Below are 22366 nucleotides of genomic sequence, written 5' to 3'. Positions count from 1 at the left end.
TGAAAACTTTGATCCTTGTGAAATGAACTAAAGATTTAAGAAACCTGGGAAAGGTTTAGAATTAAAAAATATAATGGAATAAATTCGGCAAACATAAATCCACAAAGAAAACGAAACAAATGTGAAATCTAAAATTAGAAATTAATTATTAAATTAAGCCGCTAATCCCCAAAAATCCGCATTTTGTAAATCCGTGATCTGCGTTAATATCAATAGAAATTGAATTGAAATTTATTTTTGTATGGACCGTACTGAAATACATAAATACATAAATGTGTCATTACGACTAGATTGAAATACATATTTGATATTATTTATTAATGGCGATTTAATGTAGCTCTGCATTATTGACCTCAAATCAATGTCGTTCCTAGAACTTCCTTAGTTTTTTCAATTTTACGTTGGAAACTTTGCTCTGTACGTCCAGGGAAGTTGAAGATTAGATAAGAGCAAATCGAAGATCTTGTCTAAAGTTGAAAGATTAGTCACTACACAATTCAAGCTTTCAATCAACCACCCTGTAGACATTTGAATCGATAAGTCTAGAGGATCTCTGCGAACAAAGGTCAGAATTATTATCTCTCGAATTCTCGTATAAAAGCAATTAACCTCGTTTAAATTTGCATTTCGTTATCTGCATATCTCAGACGTGATAGTTGGCTGCAAGTTTCAAGAGCGGAACAAATCATAAAACACTTTAAATGTACTATACACAGATAAACATGATTACTAAATGGTCCGTCTTGCCGGTTTTATCCATTTAAAAAGCCACGTAGTTTGTAGAAAATAATTTCAAGCAACCTGCACGTCGCCGTGTTGACATTGAGATAAAATTAATTTCGCATCCGAAGTGAGTCATAACGAAAGCCCCGAGCTTCATGCTTTCCAGTTATGATTTAAACATGTCGATGGATTAATTAAATATAAAATATATAAGGGGGTGTCGGTGCCCGCGGCGGCAACGCAGGTTGTTGTAGAGGTTAAAGATTTAATTAGTCGATAACTAGAACGTTACTGGAAGTAATCTTTAAATTTGATAAACCCCTGCAAATTCCGCTGTAATCAAATTAATATGGGGCTGCTACGGTGCGGCTGACGCGGCGGTCAGCTTTAAATTACCGGCGGTTTGCACTTCGGGAAACAAACCAACAAATAAATGCAAATAGAGATATCAAATCTAAATACTGGATAAACAAACCGGGGGCACTATTGCGTTGCTTGTTAAAAAAATCGTTTTTAATTCGACGCAGAGAGGGGAGGAATACAGATTTGTGATTTACTAGCCAGATTCGGTCAAGGCGCATTGTTTGTTGAATTAAATCACAAATTTGAATAAATTTTAACACTGCAGCGCCACAACAAATACAAACTCTAATTTGATTTCATGGAACTTTTCATTCAATGGCTTAAACATGACCTACACAGTTTATTTCGGTTTTAATTATTCAGTTTTCCATTCCAGCCCTTTTTCGTTATTCCAAAAACCGTACCAATAAATTTAATTCCAACATTGATATTAATTTGCTAAAACTTTTTGCAGTGGAATTTTCAGCGTTCTTTTCAGATCTAACATGACTTTACTTCTGCAATATAATTACGTAATGACTGGAAGTTTGTCGCCCCAAAAGTTGCCTCTTTTTACCTCTAGTCGTCGCCTTCCAAATAAACCGAAAACTTTTCTAAACTTCTCTTTTAAATTCCAGACATCGCCGTTGTGATTCCCAACTACTTCTAATCGACAAAAAGCGTGAAATTCTGTAAAATAACTTTAAACAAAGAACGTTAAACAAGTCGCTTGCCTGAACAAAAGCACAGCAGGAATTCCATGTATCAAAATTAAAGTACAAGTTCGCACCTAGGTCTAATTTAGTATGTTGAAAATGCGGCATTCTTCACGCGTAATTTCCGCAGTTTGGTTTAAAACCTTGCTTTTTCGATGTTCAGAGCCGGATCAGGAGGAGCCACAGACAACAATTTCCGACTCACGCCCACTTCATCACGTCGTTTCGCGTCTCGGCGCCTTCATAATTAATGTCCCAATGATGATGTCACCGTAAGGGCACGCCTATCGGTCCCCCGTTTCCTAATCCTGGATAAATTCACCCCACGTATACCATACGCATAGAAATTAAACCATTTGAATCAAAATGGACTGATTGTTGTGGTAATACAGTTCCGGGGCGACGACAATCAATAAACGAAATATTTTTATTAATGACATCCAAGGCGCACCCATCCCAAACAATTGAAATATGATTTAATTTTTTCCTGGAAAATATCTTTTTTCCGTTTGACCGCTCCAACTGATTCAAAAGCGCTTTGAAGATGGCATCGTAAACACATTTTTACACACAAGCTGCCGTATGCATCACCATAAATGAACCGATCAACAAACTGAAAAGTGAGAAATTGCTTCGGAACAAAAAGACCACTGTATTTGTCTGCAAGCACGACAATTTCCGCAACGCCATTTTCGTGGTTTTTCGCAAATAATGGAAAATGCGTTTCGTTCAACGACGAGATGAATTATTGGCGATTTGACTTGACATTCTGACGCGATTAAAAATTGAATATCCATTTGTCATCTTCGCAGAGGAGGCAGAAGGAATGTCTCATTAACATCTGTCGGATCAAGCTTTAATAAAAAAGGGAGTTCTCAGCTGAGCTTGTTCAGTATTAGCGACATTTGAATTTTTTAATCGGTTGAACTGCGGGTGCTTACATTTTTAATTTTTCTGCCACTCAATTTTTCCTCATTCTCATATCAACCAAACATTTTCAATAATCAGATCCGTCTATATGTTTTAAGAATTCAGTGTTCGATATTCTTGGCTTCATTTTTAGTCCAATAATCAACTTTTACGTCGAATTTTACCCCCCAAAATTTTTTTCATATAATTTCAATGAAACGTTGGTATCTTTGAAAACGTAATGCATTATAAACTCGCTCTAATACACCATATTTCAACTGAATCTGTGGTCCAAACTTCAACACATGCCCAAATTGTGGGACTGTACACGAAATTGTGTAAAGGACTGTATCCCCTAGTTACATTTTACTTTTGTTGGGTTTGCTGTTAATATCTGAAATATGGACAAACACGTCAACCTGTCAGAAACCAGAAATTATTTTTGATTTTGCACAAATTTAGAGACTAATCGTCAATGTTGTTCGTTACATGAAGAGCTATTTCTGTCTTAATATTGTGACTTTAGGTTGGGTGTAATGAAACTCCCAATGTAACAGCAAACCTGTTGTAGTTGAACCTAATGTAGTCGTGCCAGTTTTTAAGTTTTTACACTTTAAAACCTGGAATAGATTAGAGAGAATCTTGCGACACTTCTAGCACGAGTTCTTGCTTATGTGTTTACATTGTTTGCAATAAATACTGCAAGTTTCTTTCGCGAGAATCTGGTGAGTTCTGGCTTTTGCGATTTCTCACAGACCCCTTATTTGAAAGAACTTGAGCAAAATCAAAAATGCTTGTGTACACTGGAGAGAAAATGGGTCGCGCGCGAGAACTTCTGCGAGTTCCAGAGAGTCAACTTGCAGCGGTAGTTACATTAGGAGGAGTACAGTCCGACAGAAACATTTGATGAGAAGATGCACTGGGTGCAAGTAATGTTTATATTATGACTTAGCTCATTTAGATTTTCAAATTAAAACCCTTACGTTGAGATGATGACAAAAAGAATCTTGAGATGAGATGATTGAGAAAGAAATTTGAGATGTTGATTGAGAAATTTGAGATGTTGATAATGTCGTCTTTTCGTTTTTATTCAAACATATTTATTAGTTCCACTTGCTTTGTTTCTAAACTTACAAGCAATTAAACGAATCCAAAACGGTCAACTCACAGTAAAATTCGGAAAAACACAAGTGTTTTATTTACAATTTTTGTTTTTTAAGTTAAAGATCACGTATAGCACATCGTAGAACTTCTTTATTATTCACTTTGCATCAAATGGGACGTAAATCTTTTGCTTTTCCAACAAATTCCTGATTTGACAAATAATGTCAATAATTATAACCAAACTAATTTTGACAGCTCTCCCACTCTTTAAACCATCACCAATTTTAAATAAAATCACTAGCTGTCCAGATACACTCTGCACTTACATACACTTGTCGCCACCAAAATTGGGGCCACAGTTTCAGTTGAAATACGGTGTAGTTATTTACAGTCGCGTGTGGTAACTTACATTTTACAGCGCGAAATCAGTTTGAAGCACGACGGCGTAGCCGGAGTGCTTTAATGATTGAGCGCTGTAAAATGGTTGACGCACAAGAGTTGTATTAAACTTTTTGGCCGAAAAATTTTAATTTAAATAATTGGATTTTTCAAAATTTATAACTGTCACATCTGACATTTGTAAATTTCATCATCTGTCAATTCTGTCAATTTTGTAGTTGGTGCACAAAAAGTACACAAGATGGCGCTGTATAAAAAACGTTTTAATATTACTTTAAAAATAGAAATATTGTCTTAATTAAGATAATAATTTAGGTAGATTCCACTTTGGTGATCAATCTTCATTATGGTAAAGTGATTTTAATTTATAAACGCATGTGAAGAGCAGACGATTTGGGCAATTTTTACAGCACGGCGTGTGTAAACGTCCAGGGCGCTTGTAAATCTAGTGTTTCCGAAGATGTCAATTGAATGTTAATTTGACGTTTACAATTCATGAGGCCAAAAATAATTTTTCCGACGACCACTATAAAATATGCCACATGTCATACAGTTTTCTCGTAGTGAAAATTTAAAATTGCAAACAATTTCAGTGCGAAGACGAACGAAGCGCATACCCGTGTGCAATGAAAAATTTGATCTCTGATTGGCCGACAACTGTGTGTTTTTATATTGCACACAGATCGGGCATTATCGGTATCTAACTTTCGGCGCAACGGCATAATTATTTTGTCCGCGGCTAGGTGCTCTGCCGAATCACATTTTAAGTTTTAACTTGCCCAGAGATAACCTGATGTGTTTTTGCACCGTTAATAGCAAGTGGAAGAGCGTAAAATATAAACTTTAATTAAAAAAATAAATATTAACTCTGCGATTTTTGTGATCGTCGGAAAAATATCGTGTACAACACGTGTTGAAAATTTGATTTCACACTCGTTTGCTTAAGCCACTCGCCTACGGCTCGTGGCTCAATTCTGCAAAACTCGTGTGAAATCTTCCATTTTCAACACTTGTTATACAATATACTATTGACGAGCATGTTTTAATGTATTGTATACTGAGTGTTAAATTTTCGCATTTTTTGTAAAACATACACTTAAAAAAATTCTATAAATTTGTAGAAAACAATTATGAAAAAGGTAAAAACGAGATATAATATCAAAATAAATTCTTTTTTAAGAATAAAATGCTTCATTACAGATGCTCGACATTACATACTTACAAAATGGCGTATAAATATCACATTTCAAATTTTCTAAAAGTACACTTTGGGGAAATTGGATTTAAAAAATTTTTGGTATCCCACATTACCTGAATTAATTTTTTTTATTCAATTTCGGTTAGAATTTAATTAAACTAATTATTCCCGTAACAGATTTTAATGAGATATTGCACATATGTATTAAATCAGCTTTAGCTTTGTCACAGCGATTTTATTAAAAAAAAATAATTTTATTCCAAAATCTAGGTTCATTCAATTTATGATATTAATTTGGAAATATGTTTGCAATATGAAATTTAAACCTTTTAAATAAAACAAGCAATGTACCTCCGAATTTTTACAACTCAAACATATTTGAATCATAAATTTTTTTTTTTTGAAATGTGCCGAGAGTATCAGTTTATAAATATTTTCAACAAATTGAACAAACGGAAAATTTGTAGTTTTTGTAGAGAAAGTTTTCGCTAAAAGACTGTTAAAAATTCATGTTAGGCGAATCAACTGTGGTCATTGGCAAGGCAAGGAGGCATAAAAACAGTATCGCTGTCGTGAGTGCAGCGTGTAAAATTCTCCCAAAATTGTTTACAAGCAACACTAAGCCTGTTTATCGATTCGTAGCAAAACGGCCCGACCTTTTCAATAAAGCCATTTATAAACGAAAACATGCTTTACAACGTATTCATTCGAAATAATAGCGCGTTTATTGGAGCGTATACAATTAATATTCGCTGAAAATTCGTAGATTTTTCGTCGCATTTGCATATAAATTAAAGCAAACGCGAATTACCGCATTGTGTGTGCAGTTTTGTGCAATTAGACGATTGTCGATGGGTGTGGCAGTTTGTGAGGTGTGAAATCAGTTTCCGAGTCCATAGAGTATATTTCCAGAGCCCGGAGTCATGATAGCGTCCTGACTGATATTATCCCACTGAGCTCTTAATGTCTTGTCTGAAGTTCGCGGCAAGTTATTTATGTTACCGGAGTTGGCTTCGAACATCCCAGCCAGTGTTATACTCAATTACAGCACTTCTGCAATCAGCCGAGGCATTTTCTTTTGATTCATTGGTGGATTATCATCCGTTGAGGTCACGTCACTCATTTTTCACAGAAAGAAATAGTGATGCCGGGAAAAGTTTGCATTACAATGAGAAGGGTTCAGATTTCGTGCTTTGTTCTGCGTATTTATGATTTTTTTGTGGACTTACTTCGTGTTCCTTGTGTAATTTCTATTTGCTTTCTTCTACCCTTCTGTAATTCCGTTAGGCCCTTCCTGGTCCTTTACAGTCCGCATTAGCCTCCATATTTATTCCGATGTCGTTAAACTTGTATTAGCCTCCATAAATTTCTGAGTTAAGAGCAGGAAACATGCTTTCCTTTATTTATTTGGACCATAACTTTTCTGAAAAAAAGGGGATACTTGGAACAATCCTTTACAGGGCGTCTTCAACTTTTCCACATCGATCTCCATCAGGTGAATGATTCGCTGCCGAGTTGTATTTTTTACACAATGACATCACATGTTTGAAATAAAATGTTGCCACAATCCCGAAACTCATAAATAAGACTTAAGGTAGACAGATTTTTCCACCAGAATATACTCTAAAGACGCACGAAAAATGGTTGTGCATCTCGTCCCAATTAAACTCCTGCTACAGGGGTTATATTTATTTTTTACAACTAAGTCCGTCCCTGGAAATTTATCTCACTCCGATGCACAAACTTATTATACGCTTTTATTACTTGAGGGTTTCTAGGGGTGCATAACGAGTCAAATACTACCTTTTGTCTTTCGAGATTAATTCCAGAAGGGGTCAGCTAACTTCTAATTGAATTTAGAAAATTCGCACTTAATTATCACCAGACTTGGAAAAATTAGTTTGCACGAACACCGATAAAAACCAACAATGGGTGACAAATGATGGTAATTTGAGCGTTATACCATTTTCTACATCGAATACGTGATTCGATGGAAGATTAGCTGGAGTTCGAGGGTAAGGTTATCGCGGAGATTCAAATGCTCTGTTGTGACCCAATAATGATTAATCGATATTGACCTTTGTCGATCTCAGAAATTTCGAACTAAATTGCGGAATTAACTGTGATCGTTGATGGCCAAAATTAGAGCTTTTCTTGAGAGATATGAGCTTAAACTGAGAATTTCAGGTCTAAAAAGAGATCTGTTGGTAATTGCTTTCGTCAGAAACGTGAGAAAAACTATACAAGATCAAAAAAGTCGATCAGCAATATAAAGTATTTCAAATTTTGTTGTAACACGGTTAAAATGCCGTTACCAAATTAATTGCCTGATTTATATTTCAAAGTTGTATTTTTTAATGAACGTGGTAGTTCGTTAACGAAGCGTTTTATAAATTTCTAACTACTTTTTTCATGCCCATAAAATTTTCATGCTTTAAATTTATAAAATAGATATGTTTTAGATTTTATGTGTGATTGCCGACGTTGAATTTTTTATATTCAAATTTCAATTTATGTTTTCATAACTTTTATCTTCCACACTCAATTGATTAATCGGTGGCACTATTTTGAAATTCAGTCAACACTATTGCAAGCCCAGCTGATATAAAAAATCTAAAAACGAACGATTAATGACCGGAAACTAACTGAAAGAATAAAAAACTTGAGCTGAAGTTTCGAACTTTTAGAAGGAGTTTAAAATTTAAGTGTTCCGTTCTCTCCCCGTTAATCCAAATTACATAACTCACCTGTCATACACGTTGCTGCTGTAAAGTAAATTGCACTGACTAAATAATGCCAGGTTAATTTGGAAACTTCATTATGTAATCCATAGGATAATTGCATGGAAATGTAGAACAAATTATTTAGACAAGTCTACAGAAACAATAGCTCAACTGAAATTCGTTCTCTCTAACTGAAAACTTTTACTGGTCTCTCAACGGATTTTATTTGAATTTACGCCAACTTTTGATGGTTTCTGACCATAAATTCATCCCTTTCCAATCAAATAATTTTTCCAGACATTTCCATTTAATTTTTGTTCCATTGGTGAATAATGTATTAGTAATTTGCAATTTAATTTCCCTAAAATAAATAAACGTAATATGGGTATTGAAAAATTAATTAGCCTCACAGTGCTGTGTAACTGTCACTCCTCTGCTTAATTATTTAAAGCACACAAGGTTAATGTTCGGTTCCGCTTTGATCCATAATTAATGGGCTAAATTAAATGCGTTCAAGTCGCGCGGTCCGATCTTTTAAAGCTTGTCAAATTTTGATGATTTTCGCAATATTTCAAACTTTCGAACCTGCGAATCGCGCTAAAACCAACGATAAACATCTATTTTTTGCTTGTACTGTTTAAAACAACATGTCTGGTTGAAATTTATAGGCAAAACGAACTGTTTCGTTAGTTTTGAACAGTTATTAACGCGATGATTTGCGGATTCTGTTGAGCTACCCTCTTGTTCCCGGAATCCCGGGAATATTTTGTAATTGTTCTCAATAGGTTTTGAACCAAAATTAGCAAAATTGTTTCAATCGAACAGTTCAATTAAATACCAGTTTGGAAAAACCCGACCCGGCGCATCCACCATTTTCGCAATCGCGCTTGAGATGTTTCAGTGTGGGTTATATTATATCCATAATATGTTAATTTAGATCGTTTATTTCGTTCGATTTTGTTTATATTTCATAAAGCAAACAAACTAGGGATGAGCCCTTCAGACTTCCAAAACACATTTTTTCGAGCATCGTATATATTTACATATGAAATGAAACGATTTGCATGTTGCCACGACAAATTCTACACTTCACAGCCATATTAGTCTAAATTTAGTTCCCGGAATGAAAAAATTACCACGAACAAGACAGAAAATCAAAGCGTAATAAACAAACACAGAGACACAATAAGTCTGAGTTATCGCCCGGGCCTTCTCCGTCGTCGCTGCCACCATCTTCCTGTTAATTATATGAAAACGAGATTAATCTATTAAAATTATGTTTCCCAGTTGAAGCATATCCTTCTGGAGTGAACTATGAGGAGTCTGCTCGGAATTGGGTTCACTTATACAGCGTCTCGGGGTAATGGAAGTTTGCGGAAACCGGAAGCAGATCTCGATTTGTTATTTTATTGTGGCGCAAATGAGGGGAAAAATCGACACGTTTGATATATTTGGAGAAAAACTTCGGATAAGAGAGCGAAACATTCGGATGGAAACAACCAAAAGCTCAAATTACTGTAATTACTTTAAATTAGAAGTATAAATATCTGTTTTCACTTCGGTGTGAATTCCATGCGAACACTACTTCACCTTATTCTTGCTTGCTTCAAGATTCGCGCTTTGTTGGATTCGCTACATCGTTATCTAAATTATTCATTATGGTCGCTTTTTATTTACGGATGCATGCGGTGGAAGTCAAAGGAGAAGTAAATCAAAAGTGGTCCGGAAATCATAATAATCCGACGACGCGATTTTAATATTTAAAAAAAGTGGGGTAAAAATACGCGTTTTTGAATTTTGTGATTCAATAAAACAGAAATCCCTCTTAATCAAATCGTACAAATGTTTCCCTGTGGACTGGTCTTTTTGTTCCGGTCTTCGCACACTATCATGCGTGTTTCCGTTTCCGACCTGCACATTACTTATCCTGTTCTACTTTATCGGCCATTAGGCTTCTTAAATATTAATTCTGTTAGATCCCTCATTAAATCTTCCTTGTTCCTTTGTTTGCGACACAAGCTGATTGAATTGTCAAAGTTTGATACCATCCCCGCCTCGGCAAAAAACTCGCCTTTCATCACGGAACTTGGGGCTCGAAATCTATAACTAATTTAATTTTTCAATAAAAGAATACAACGTGCATAGCCGCAAAACCCCGACCGGAAATTACATTTATTTCGATACATTTCCCATTTGGAGTTTATCAGCGACCGGAAATGATATGATTCCCTCGAAATAAAGATTTGTTTGCTCCAGCGGATAATTAGAGGAATATGTTCTCCGTTCTGTTCCTTTATGCAAATCTGAGGGAGCGAGGGTTACGCCGTTACACGATATCCCTATTATGTTTTTCAAGGTTTAAGCTACCCTAAGTTATTTTATCTATAGCTGGAGGTTGGGCCCTCCTGACCTGAAGAACATAAAGTGGGGGCTCCTCTTTACACTCTGACGATTCATTCATTACATACTGTGGCATGGGACTGAATTATAACACTCGGCTCCTCTATGTTAATTAAAATTGCTTTCGATTTGGTACGGCAATGATAATCGCTCAGGTTGTTCAAGAGCCACTCTCATATCGATTTGCTATGGGCGTTGTTTCACTAAACGAGACCGAACATAATCAGCTTTTTGTACCGGCGAGACCGGGATTTTCATTGAAATGTGGGCAAATTCTAATTATCGTTACAAGAAAAGAACGATTTTTTCCACATTGTTACAAAAATTAAGGCAAAATCTTAATCAAAACAAAAAAACAAAAGCGGATTTATCAAACAGACCTAATTACCGGAATTCAAGTTAAAACGCGTCGAAAAAATCTGACATTAAAATAGAAAGTATTTCAAAGCTGACATCCTACAATTAAAGGCTTTTGAGCTCAAAGACGCCGAAAGACTTGCAAAAAGTTAAAAGCTTCTCTGGTTCGTGAAACTACAAAAACTCGACCGGAGCAACAAAATACATGTTTTTATTATAAGTCGCCTGCTTAAGTTTGTCGCTTAAGTGGGGGGCGAAATCAACGAAAAAAAAAAAACAGTAAAGCCGCGATTAATGAGTTAGTTTAAGCCCGTTCAATAACTTATAGCTTTTAAGACCGTTTTAAGATCGGAAGACATTGAAAGAGTCGTTAAATGTTAAGCGTAAACGTTATGATATCCGCAAGAGCTCTAAAAGCTAGTAAGCCGAAACTTTAAATCCAACTTTGAATTAAAGTAGTATTAAATATTAATATCAGAGCAAAAAGGGTAAAAGGAGACAAAAATAAGCGTTGAATAAGCCCAGCGCATCCGCCCTAAATAGCTGGTTTGACCTTCTACTTCGAAACTATGTGCTTGTCTTTTTTATTATACATCCTTAATATTTGATGTGAAATTTAATATCACGTCATCAACCGTCATGCCTAGAACATAAATAACAGTTTTGAATTAATAATGAGCAAAGTTATTAGTCTAAGTCATCGTTTGTGACGGAAACGTGGGCCACTTGAAATCCTTCTTATGATAGAATAATAAGAAAAATGACTCTAAAACTCGAGTTCAATTTCCGCCCTCTCATCACGTCGAAAGGCCGCCTTTAATCTATTAGACAAACTTAAATCTATCCTGGAATCCTTGAATTAGAAGATGCCAGCTCCTGTCCAAGTCATCACAGTTTACACAAATCTCTCGAACTTTTAATCGATTCCGAGTCCAAATGTCAAAGCTCTTCTATTTCCAAAGAGACGTTCTTTGTTCGCAATTTGAAAGAAAATATTGGGTACAAAACAATAGATCAGATCGCTACAAAAGGTGTATCGTGTTTCGCCCTTTTAATTTTTTCTCTGACTAATTGTCGTTAATGCTTAAGCTGGAAAAGGTGTCGTAGCTTGAGGTAAATTGACGCGTGAGGATCAAACGTGGAAACTCGTTTAGTTGGAGAATGTACGCCTCCGGCTCTAATTGGCATTAGTATCAGTACGGATTAGCACCCTTAGGGTCAGTGGGTTCGAACCTATAGCGACATTTCCCATTGATATTCCTGCCAATCCTATTGATTTAATGAAAGGTAATGGTTAATGCAGAGTGCGATAAATAGACGATCTCCTTTAATTGTTTACTTGGAGTGGACGCTGGGCTTAAGATCGGTGTGCAAACAAGAAGTAGTGATAAGTAATTGTTGAATTAACTTGATGAACATCTCCGGGGAACAAGGAAATTGGGATAAATCTTCCCAGGTCCAGGTGTCCTTGAATAAACTACCATAAGAAACACCGAACCTTTGATAATAAATAACATTATTTGTCCCCAACCACACCTTCCGCGTTCAACTTGTAAAGTATCAACTGATCCTCTGAAAATGGGTGACGCGTAATGGCTTTACCACCCATACATCTGTACTTTATTCTCCAACGAAGATGCTCTATAATGGAAGCGTGATAACAGATAAATTCCAAATAATGGAGGGTGTGCCCTTTATTATTATTATTGCGCTTTGTCTTACGCTGGAAATTTACGGCGGTAATTTGCGCCCCCGCTCCAACCAAACTAGGAATATTTTAAAAATATTGGAGTGACAACGTTTTCATTAAGCGCGGTTCACACTATTGTTCGGTTCGAGAGAAACTCGTTGGATAAATCAGCAGTGCACTTTTCATGGATAAATCCCAAGCAAACATCGTTTTTTTTTTCGTTCCATTTCTGGAAATTCCATCGATTCGGTTAACTAAGGTGTTATTATTGTCCGTAAAACTAACATTTGCTTACTGTTTTATTCCCATTTCACCTGTTATTGAACGTGCTGGAAATTACAAAGCTAGTTATTTTATTATTTGTTCGCACCAAATAACAGTTTCATTTTGTAACAATCGCTTTATGCTCCATAACAATTTCATTAAAGCGTTAAAAAACAATTGTTGTAAAACCAATAAAATTTAAAAAAAACAATGTAAATTCCACCTATGTTTACACAAATGCTCGTTATCTAGGGTTTACTGTAAAAAATATGTATATTTTTTATTATTCACACGAGCGATTTTTACTCGACTTCCGTCGACAAACAGATTTATTTATAATGTCGACACGAAACACCAGTCAACAATCAATAATTGATCTACATTTACAACAGTCATTGGTTTAATTAATTAATAATTTTGTGGCCGAAAGCGAAACTAGTGCTGTGCTCCATCATCTGGAAACGAAAGTTTTTCAGATAACTCGGGCGAAAAATTTCTCAGCCCGCTGTTCATCCAATTATTGAAGTTGCTCCAAACTTTACCTAATAACGAATTTTCGATAAATATCTTCTTTTGTAGCGGGCAACGTTTCGCTAATTTCCACCCTTTATCTCGGTCTTAATTATCATTGTTTATTTGCCCGGATTAGCAAAATCTATAAATTCAACAATCAATTCGACTTTGCGTGTTAAAACTTGACAGTTATGTCGCGACTAACTAACACGACACTCAAAACCCGATAAGAAACGAACTCGCAATAATTTCAACCCCTGTAAGTGGTTTGTACTTTTGTTGTACAAATTACCACACTTATTTGCATAAAACGTGAATTTTGATGATCTTAATCACAATTCTCAAGTATAATAACACAGATTAATAACTCCTCAATCTCAAGATTGAAAGTGACGAAAAATAAATCTGAATATAATTACCCCTCCGAGACAAACTCGGTCCCAATTATGATGGAAATTTTCAACTCGTGTCGGTCTTATCACCTCGAATCTCGGCGCCAAAACTCCCGACCCCTCACTTTTTTTTTATTTTGTTAATCTTGAACGAACGCTGTTGAGAAGGAACAACGATCAAACATCGGCTCCAACAGCCCAATATTACAGTTTTAAACGTGTACGAAACTTTATTATCATCGGTCGACTTTAAAGAATGTGACAACTTCAACAACACTTTCGTTTCAAACAGCCTCGTAAAATTCAACGCCTCGCTTTACAAATGATCCTACAAATATTACCGTTTTTGGAAAGTAGAGAAGTTTTCGTCTCGTCGTTTGTTCTTTGCTCGCTTCGACACGAGTTGATGATTGATTCCGTTTAAAGTTTTCGTAGGATTTTCCGAAAAACGCGCTTGACCAATAAATATTCTCGCTGCCGGCATAAGTTGCCGTTGTATATTCATATAACTTGTTTTGTAATGGAGGACGTGGGACGTTTTAAAATATAAACAAGTTTCTCCCCGGCGCATCCACCATTTTTGCATCCGGTTGTAGTTTTAGTTTCGCACCGACAGTGATACACAGAGATAAAGTTTGCAGGCAACGCATAAATGCATTTTAATTCTGGCCATGTTTTAGCCCCATTGGAAATAAAAGTGTCTAATTTAAAAATAACACGCAAGCACACTTTGGCGGCCGACATGCGAAACTCGAAATCGCCTCATTATCGATTATTTATGAAACATCTCTCGCTTCGATAATTATTGACCCAATTAAACCGACACGAATAAAAACGCTATAAATAATAAAACAGTGATAAAGAGCTTTACATGTTGCGCTTGAAATCTAAATCCAAACCACGTCGAGACTGAACATTAATTAACGAAATCATGTCATGTCATCGACGATGGGTTCAAATTCGCGGATTTGTAAAAAAATTCACTGAAAGCATGCGTCCGGAATTAGAAATGAGTTGAAATGTAAACAAAGCAGAAAAAGAGAATGTGACGTGAGTAATTTAAACAACAGGAAATATCTAAAAATTTGATAGTGGTTGGGGGTTAAAAAGAAGAAAGAAGCACGGAATACATGCATCAGATAGTAGTAGGAATTAATTAGCATAATTGCAGTGTTTCAGCACCGCCGAAACATGTATTTTACATTTACACCGTGTCTCTGAAACGCGCGTGTTATTTCGGGACCCTAGAATTAATGTATTTAGGGGTAACGTGCATGACACCCACGCCTACATACTACACACATGTACTGGGACATAAATAAAAGAAAAGCTTTTACCGGTTTTTGCTAATTAGAGTTTTTCCGATCGTCAAGGGTGATATACGGATTTAACCCCCAATAAAAAAAAATTAAATTTTCACTTGCGGTAATTTATTCAAAAAGGGGGTAAAGTGACAATTTATCAGCGAGACTGTAAGTCGTACAATTAGTAATATAAAAGCGCCCGAGCGAGTCTGTCTTTCCTTCAAACCCAATTATCATAAGACGGTCGTTCTCCAATAGAGTCAGTGATCGTAACTCCCAAGCATCTGTAATAGAAGTTCGACCTAAATCTCTTTTAATAGCGACCTTATCGTCCATCTCGTTGAAATCTCCAGGTCTCTCTTCCTCCACGCCATTACTAACGGAATTTATTTCATTCCAGATAACAAATTCGTCTGCGACTGTCGTCTAGCCTGGCTGCACACTCTCCGCAACGAAACGAAGAATCCGTTGATCCGAAACACCCTGGACGAAATCACATGTTATATGGAATCTCCAGGTCAAACTCCACCTCGCGGCACAATTCCTTCCCCGACCACCGCTCCAAGACCCGATAGCCAATTTCCTGAAAACGAAGACTACACAGACTACGAAGGGGGTGAATACGACGACAACGACATCTACGACCAACAGCAAGACAGCTCGCTGAATTACGTGACGTCATCCGGTCCGAAAGATCCAAGGAAACGCCATCTATTTGAGATCCCGCTGCAGGAATTGCCGTGCCCACAGGAAGAACATCCTACCGAAGCACCAAGGACTTTGCTACCCACGCCTGGATATGCAGGGATCAACGCCAACGGCGCTACGAGACTAATACCGACCGCCATCTTGATCTTGTCCGCCATATTGATGACGTAAAGGCGCTAAGATAGCGATCACGTGTGGCTGTGTAAAGGCAGTGCGTTGCGGTGTGAGTCTAATAACATTGAGAATGTGTCCGTTGCTCTAAAGACTGTTAGCTGTACTCTACACAACCATTTTGTAACCTTTCGGTCAGCATCACGTCGCATATCGTTACTGTAGCTCAATTCTTTCAAACGACGTATTTTTTTAAGTCAATTTTCGCTGTCACTGTTTTAAGTTCCTATAAGTGGCACTGACGTCCAACTGTATATACAGAAAAACGAACTTTGCAAACTGGTCACAACTCTACAGTCGTAGAAACAAATTTATGGTGATATCAGCGAATATCTCTACATCATTACATACACATATGCCGTAGTAACATTCGCACATATTGTTTATCGATGAATTACGACGCTGTTCTCTATGAATGTAATGCTAATGTTATTACACTGTGGCTTGTCCCGAGGCATGAAAGTCTGCCGTATAAACGTGGGCATTATATTCAATTAGAACCCTAAAATGCAGATCTAATTGCTAGCACGCAACACTGGTATAAAGTCGCTCTTTGTACTCTTGACCCACAAATTTACCAAATGAGTCGTACAATAAATTACCAATAATAGATGTAGAACGGACACGAAACCTTGAAAATGTTGGCAATTTTGTTATTTTTTGAAATTGCGTAATTGTAACTAGTTTGCAAACTTTTCCAGTTCAGTTTCACGCTGGAAATCCCCCGGAACATTATTCTGTCATTACAGAGAAGCTACGTTCCATTACTGTACATATAAGTGTAATGAAATGGCTGTTTAATATCACGATTTTTAAATAGATTCTGAGTGTAATACACAAAGTTGAGATCTAGCTTAGACTAACGACCTAGAACCATATTTTGTAAATTTGAAGGAAAACTAGTCTTTAAGTGTATTTTTAAATATGTCGATTCGCACTGATGTAACTAATGCCATTAATTTATAAGCAACTATTTTGAGATATTAAAGATAAGTGTAATTATAATGTACAATGTAATGTTGTAATTTGTAACCTAGGCACTCACGCGCGAGAACCTCAACTTTCCGGTGCTAGATTGTCTAATTTGAAGAAAAAACCTCTCTTGTCTACAAGCAGCGGCGTGGTAAATTTTTGATGAAAGAACCTGTGGATTTGCTCCGAAAGAAATATTTTTAAATTATGCCGCTGTACTTAATCCGGTCCTTTCACTATGCACATAAATATGTATTTTAAAGTTTGTACGTATGTGTTAACTTGTATTTCGCTTATTCTAAATCTACTAAGATGTCTACCCCTCTCATTTTTGTAAATACCTTACATGTGATTTTCATTAAAAATAAACCCTAAAACCTCAATTACTCTTCCCATTCTTATCAAGCGTAACGGATGCATTTGACGGTCCTCGTTAAAAGTGAATACCTCATTTTGCTACAAATCTCTTAATCTCATTTCAGTTCGAGTTGAGCCGAATGTCCAAGTTGGAAATAATTTTAATTAAAAAAACGATTTTCGGTACAAACACGACGTGTTATCGCAGTTCTCCTTTTGGCGATCTATCACGTACTTGGATAAGAAGTAAAAGCGAGCAAGAATGAACATTGATTTCAGTTCAGACGTTTGAGAATAGAAGTTGCCGCAAGTTTTTCCTGAACTCGACGCCATTAAAAAATTACCAACATACCAGCTGCTCAACGGCGCGAAAAAAAGAAAAATCACAAAGACAAGGCGAAACTCTCAGATGACTTTTTCATTTGATTTAAGCTAAAAAGGTCTCTAAATTCACTTCAATAATAATGAAATAACCACTCGCATAACGAGCATAATGGAATTGGAAATATCATTACGCAGCACGGAATTTTTTATAATGTTAAAGTTAATGGATGAGAAAAATGGATGATGTTTCATTTCATTTCACATTTAGATAAGCCGCCCCTATCAAAGCCACTTGCTTATTAAGCATTTCTGTTCAGAATTTATGTGTGTGTTTTAAAAAGAAATTGTGTGATTTATTTTTTATTCATCGTATCTCGAGTAAATTCGCCTTGGCTGCTGTAATTAATATTCAAATTACCGAAATTTAATAACGGAGGAATTTCTGATTAAAAAGTGCGTGAAGATGCGCACTCCAACACCGAGAATCTTAATAACTTGAAATTCGAATAGAAACAAACGTGCACAGGTGAACCACCCCTAACTACCCCATTATTAATGACAAATCCTTAGAAAAGTCGTGCTCCGGATGTGACTCGACGAATATCAAACAATGAATTTGATTTGAATCTGATTACGTGTGCAATAAATCTTCGATAGAGATGTAGGCCTGACAATCAAGAGCGTACGTAATTTATTTAGAGTCATTCAACATAATTGTTAAATTACACTCATTTTCGCTACCAGTCACCAATGCATTACTTTAATTTTGATTTATTCTTCGTCTCCGTTGTCACCGCCTTGTACAAATATTAAACCATCAATCTGGAAGACAGTCAAAGCTTTATGTGGTCATTAAGCTTCGAGAAAAATCAAACCGGGAAGTGTGAAAGAGGATGAAACACTGTTTGGTTTATGGAGATGTTTATGGATGTTTTTCTGAAATGAATAATAAAATTCTATCAGAGGGTTTCAAGTTGCATTTAATTTCTGCTTTTTATGGGCGGAAGAAATGTGCAAGCTCGGCATAAACTACATTGTCCAATTTTTATCCAAACACTTTATATCTGTTTGTCTGATGTTACAAAAGCAAAATTGTGGAGAGAATTAGTGACGTGAAAAACGAGCCGTTTTGTTTTTTACATCTTGTTTGCAGGCACGCATGTGATAATTGCTCTTGAGATCTTTTAATAAACTCGTTAAAAGTCGATAATTTGCAACCAAACAAACCGTAACAAGTCCAATTTGTCCGCGTTTTATTCGAAATTTGACCGTCATTGCAAACTCCACAAGCCATTTTTTTTCACTGTTGTATAGACAAGCTTTTACCAACTGACAAGCTGAAAAAGCTATCGATTAACCACGTCACTCCCATTAAGTGACACCGTTTAGACAACTCCACTTTTTGCAACGAAATGCCTTTCAAGGCTTTACCAAGAGACATTGAATTGAAATTATTTATAGCACGATATTGTTACATTCAAGGTAAACATTGATATCGCACAAGCTCGCTAATTGGAATATCATGCATCAATCTATCTACTAGTAATTTGTGATGCTCTAATTAACGATACATGTCTAAGACGTTGAGCAAATCGAGGGAAAGACAAATATTCTATTCAGTAATAACGATTTCGTGCTTTGATCGGAGCGGTTTTTGCAGGATAAATTATGCAGGAGCAATTTTCGGACGATAAGTTGTTTTCTTTCCTATTCGCGATGTTGAGTAAGAAGGACGTGGTGTTTGTTCTTGGCCTCCAGGTGATCTTCGTGGTCTTATTCGCGGTTTTTTGTATCTACGATGGTTATCGCGAAAAAGAAGCATATCCAAGTAAGTATAAAATTTGAATAACAAATTAAAGAATTTTTGCATTACAATAACGCGCTATTTCTGCTGTGACCCTCGAGGTGTTCGGTGCTCCAGTAGCAAAAAATGCGTCGGTTCGTCGCTGATTACCCTTGCAGACGCTCCTCCACTTCAAACAACCCTCACATCCAGAAGCTCCACCATCTCAAATTAGCCCTCATCGTGGTTTTCCTCCAACTCTCAATCTCCTTTATTTTCCTACTTTTTTGTGAGTATTCGGAAAAAGCTGATGCGTCCGACATGCGAAACTCCGTCAATCCCGTCTTCGGCGGCTTCAAGAAAGCCAAACTCGACGATCGCTACACACGTAAACACTACTTCCAACAATCAATGTCTAATTCATTTTTCAGTGTTTCAGGACGTTCACGTGATGATTTTCATCGGGTTTGGATTTCTCATGACGTTTTTACGACGTTATGGTTACAGTGCTGTAGGGTTTAATTTTTTATTGGGTGCTTTGATTATCCAATGGGCTTTGCTGTGTCAGGGCTTTTACCAACTCAATGAGAATAATAAAATCAAAATCGGAATTGGAAGGTGGGTTTTATCCTCTTTTTATAATTCGATTTTGGGTGTTTGCGTTGATTGCAGTTTATTTAAAGCGGATATCGCCGCCGCCACCGTGCTTATTTCAATGGGGGCGGTGTTGGGGCGTACTGCTTACATGCAACTTTTGGTCATGGGCATGGTAGAGATCGCTGTCTTCTCCACCAACTCTTTCGTGGGGACGGAGATTTTCCAGGTCCGTTTTGATGACACCCACCCCATTTTCAGTGTCTAATAAAAATCGGAATGAGCCCGTCATAACTGCGAACTCTCTCATATATTACCATCACAAGTCATAAATCCCTTCCGATTCAGAGCTCAGCTATTCATCCCCTGTCTGCAACCACATCACTGTATTTGGTGCATGTTTAATTTGTTTGTTCGTATAATCCTAGGTGGCGGACGCTGGGGGATCAATTTTCGTCCACGCATTTGGGGCTTATTTCGGATTAGCAGTGAGCTACGTCATCAACCTCAAGAGCGACAAATCCGAAGAAAACACCCTTGAAGAAGCTCGATACACTTCAGATCTCTTCGCCATGATCGGAACAATTTTCTTATGGTTGTACTGGCCGAGTTTCAACGCCGTCGAAGCAACGGGGGATGGCCAACAAAGAGCTGTCTTAAACACTTACTTGTCCCTTGCTTCATGTTGCGTCACCACTTTCGCCGTCTCCCTTATTCTAAGCCACGAGCATAAATTCGATATGGTGCATATTCAGAACTCCACACTTGCAGGAGGCGTGGCTGTTGGTACTAGTGCCAACTTAATGTTGCAGCCATTTGGGGCTGTTCTTATAGGGGTAGTTGCAGGGACTATTTCCGTCACAGGATACGTGAAACTGACAGTATGTGAGTCAATTTCTAACTTCCTAATCTTTTCTCACATTCCCACAGCCTTGGTTGAAAAGCAGCTTCGGAATTAGAGATACTTGCGGCGTTCACAACCTCCACGGAATGCCTGGGGTATTAGCGGGTTTAATTGGGGCATTTATGGCCGGAATAGCTTCCGAATCCATTTATTACAAAACTCTCTATGAAATCTACCCTGCGAGGGCCTACCCGAACGCGACCGCAACCGCAGAGTACACTTTTTTAAAGCCTGGGTTAGGTAGAACTGCCGGAGAACAAGCAGGTTACCAAGTTCTCGCGTTGGTGGTTACTGTGGCCGTAGCCATAGCTTCAGGAGTTGTCACAGGTAAACCTACAAACTACTAAATCTTCTTCTATCGGTGGTGGCATTTAGGCTCGGTGCTGATGTGGGACAGCTGGTTACCCCTAAGGAAACACTTTTTTGATGACAAAATGTCATGGAAGATGCCACAAAGTGGCTTAAGCGACGTGCCAGTGTTCACTGTAAAGCCAATGATTAAAGGGTGAGGGGTGTAGATAATAGCGAGTGCACTGTAGATTTAAGGGATGAACGGACCCTTGTAATGGGGTAAGACGCACCCTTGGGAGCACAATTTATTTCATGTTTCTGTCACAAAACAAAGTTTAGAGCAAAATTAACCAATAAAAAATTCCGAGTTCATGCTGTATTGGCAATGAAAAGATTATGTTGTAAGAGAGAACTGCAAACTTTGCAAGTTTTTTGCAAATAGTAGTAAACCACTTTGAGGAACGTTTAATTAAATTGTTTTCTGTTTTACAAGAACTTCTGAACATTGTTCTTATAATAAGTTGAGCCCGCTATTCAACTATAGATAAAAAGACACCAGTGGCGTCCCAAATAAAAAAGCCAAGCGTGACCAATCGCTTTAAACTTGGAAATGAAATTTCTAAATTGAAAATTCAAACAAACAGAAGATTGGAGCACTTTTCCACTTGAGTGGGAATAACTTACAATTTCCAACCCACTTTCTACGTCAATGGTTGGAATATGATCACCGCGACCACAGAAGTAAAAATCAGTCAATTTTCGACCAATTTCCAACTCTCTTTTATATTATTGCTACAATAATGACTAAAAACACTTACCAACTGATTTCCATAGTACTGTGCGATATTTTTGGGGCTCCTAAGCGTTCAAGAAGCACATTTCCACTGCACCATTTCTCACCCCGCTTTCACTACCACCTGCTTCCAAAACGGCGTTACTGTCAATAAAAGCACTTTTTAAACTATTTCAAACTTGCAGGATTTATTTTAAGACTTTTGAAACTCGGAATTTCCACTGAGAATCACTACGACGACGCCACCTCATGGACGCTACCTATTCCCACTGAGCCGGTAAAGAAGAACTCTGTTGTGACCGTGACCGGTCATTACGATAACCCCAGTTTTGAACCTCCGTTTGTTTATAATTAAAATTAGAAATATGACGATTTTTAGAGTGTTATAGTGTTGTTTGTGTTTACAGAGGATCTGGGTAAGTTTATATCGAAAAT

General features: G+C 37.1%; 3 protein-coding genes across 8 annotated transcripts in view; all 3 read left to right on the top strand.

Moving 5' to 3' along the window:
• The window catches only part of Con (leucine rich repeat protein connectin), a 102134-nt gene extending 84866 nt beyond the window's left edge, over window positions 1-17268 (top strand). For all 5 annotated transcript variants that reach the window (XM_088043669.1, XM_088043668.1, XM_088043667.1 and 2 more), the window contains one exon: window positions 15435-17268. In XM_088043669.1, the coding sequence (XP_087899795.1) occupies window positions 15435-15913 (479 nt within the window). In that variant the 3' untranslated portion in view covers window positions 15914-17268. The remainder of the gene's footprint in view (window positions 1-15434) is intronic.
• A 2014-nt stretch (window positions 17269-19282) lies between these two features.
• Rh50 (Rhesus blood group-associated glycoprotein Rh50) lies at window positions 19283-22286 on the top strand. 2 transcript variants are annotated; one of them, XM_088044445.1, is made up of 6 exons: window positions 19283-19394; window positions 19781-19967; window positions 20022-20172; window positions 20372-20824; window positions 20874-21174; window positions 22117-22286. In XM_088044445.1, the coding sequence occupies exons 1-6, from the start codon at window positions 19283-19285 to the stop codon at window positions 22284-22286; spliced, it is 1374 nt and encodes a 457-aa protein (XP_087900571.1). The 2 variants fall into 2 exon arrangements, with proteins under 2 accessions (XP_087900571.1, XP_087900570.1); XM_088044444.1 differs by lacking the exon at window positions 19283-19394 and adding an exon at window positions 19471-19737.
• Window positions 22256-22366, top strand: part of cin (Molybdenum cofactor synthesis protein cinnamon) — a 29690-nt gene continuing 29579 nt past the window's right edge. Inside the window, exon 1 of the mRNA XM_088044443.1 lies at window positions 22256-22347. The gene's annotated coding sequence lies outside the window, so the exon portion shown is untranslated. The remainder of the gene's footprint in view (window positions 22348-22366) is intronic.

Source organism: Gnatocerus cornutus, chromosome 8 (assembly GCF_029298725.1).
Source record: "Gnatocerus cornutus isolate USDA-ARS CGAHR chromosome 8, icGnaCorn1.1, whole genome shotgun sequence".
Classification (NCBI taxonomy): Eukaryota; Metazoa; Arthropoda; class Insecta; order Coleoptera; family Tenebrionidae; genus Gnatocerus; species Gnatocerus cornutus.
This window is presented reverse-complemented; position numbering and strand designations above follow the sequence as displayed.

Bases quoted from the DNA above. Each gene is read 5' to 3' on its own strand.
- Rh50 (XM_088044444.1), top strand. From the start codon at position 19,497: ATGCGTCGGTTCGTCGCTGATTACCCTTGCAGACGCTCCTCCACTTCA. The intron at 19,968-20,021 runs GTGGGTTTTATC...CGTTGATTGCAG, and splicing joins ATCAAAATCGGAATTGGAAG to TTTATTTAAAGCGGATATCG. The intron at 20,173-20,371 runs GTCCGTTTTGAT...GTATAATCCTAG, and splicing joins TGGGGACGGAGATTTTCCAG to GTGGCGGACGCTGGGGGATC.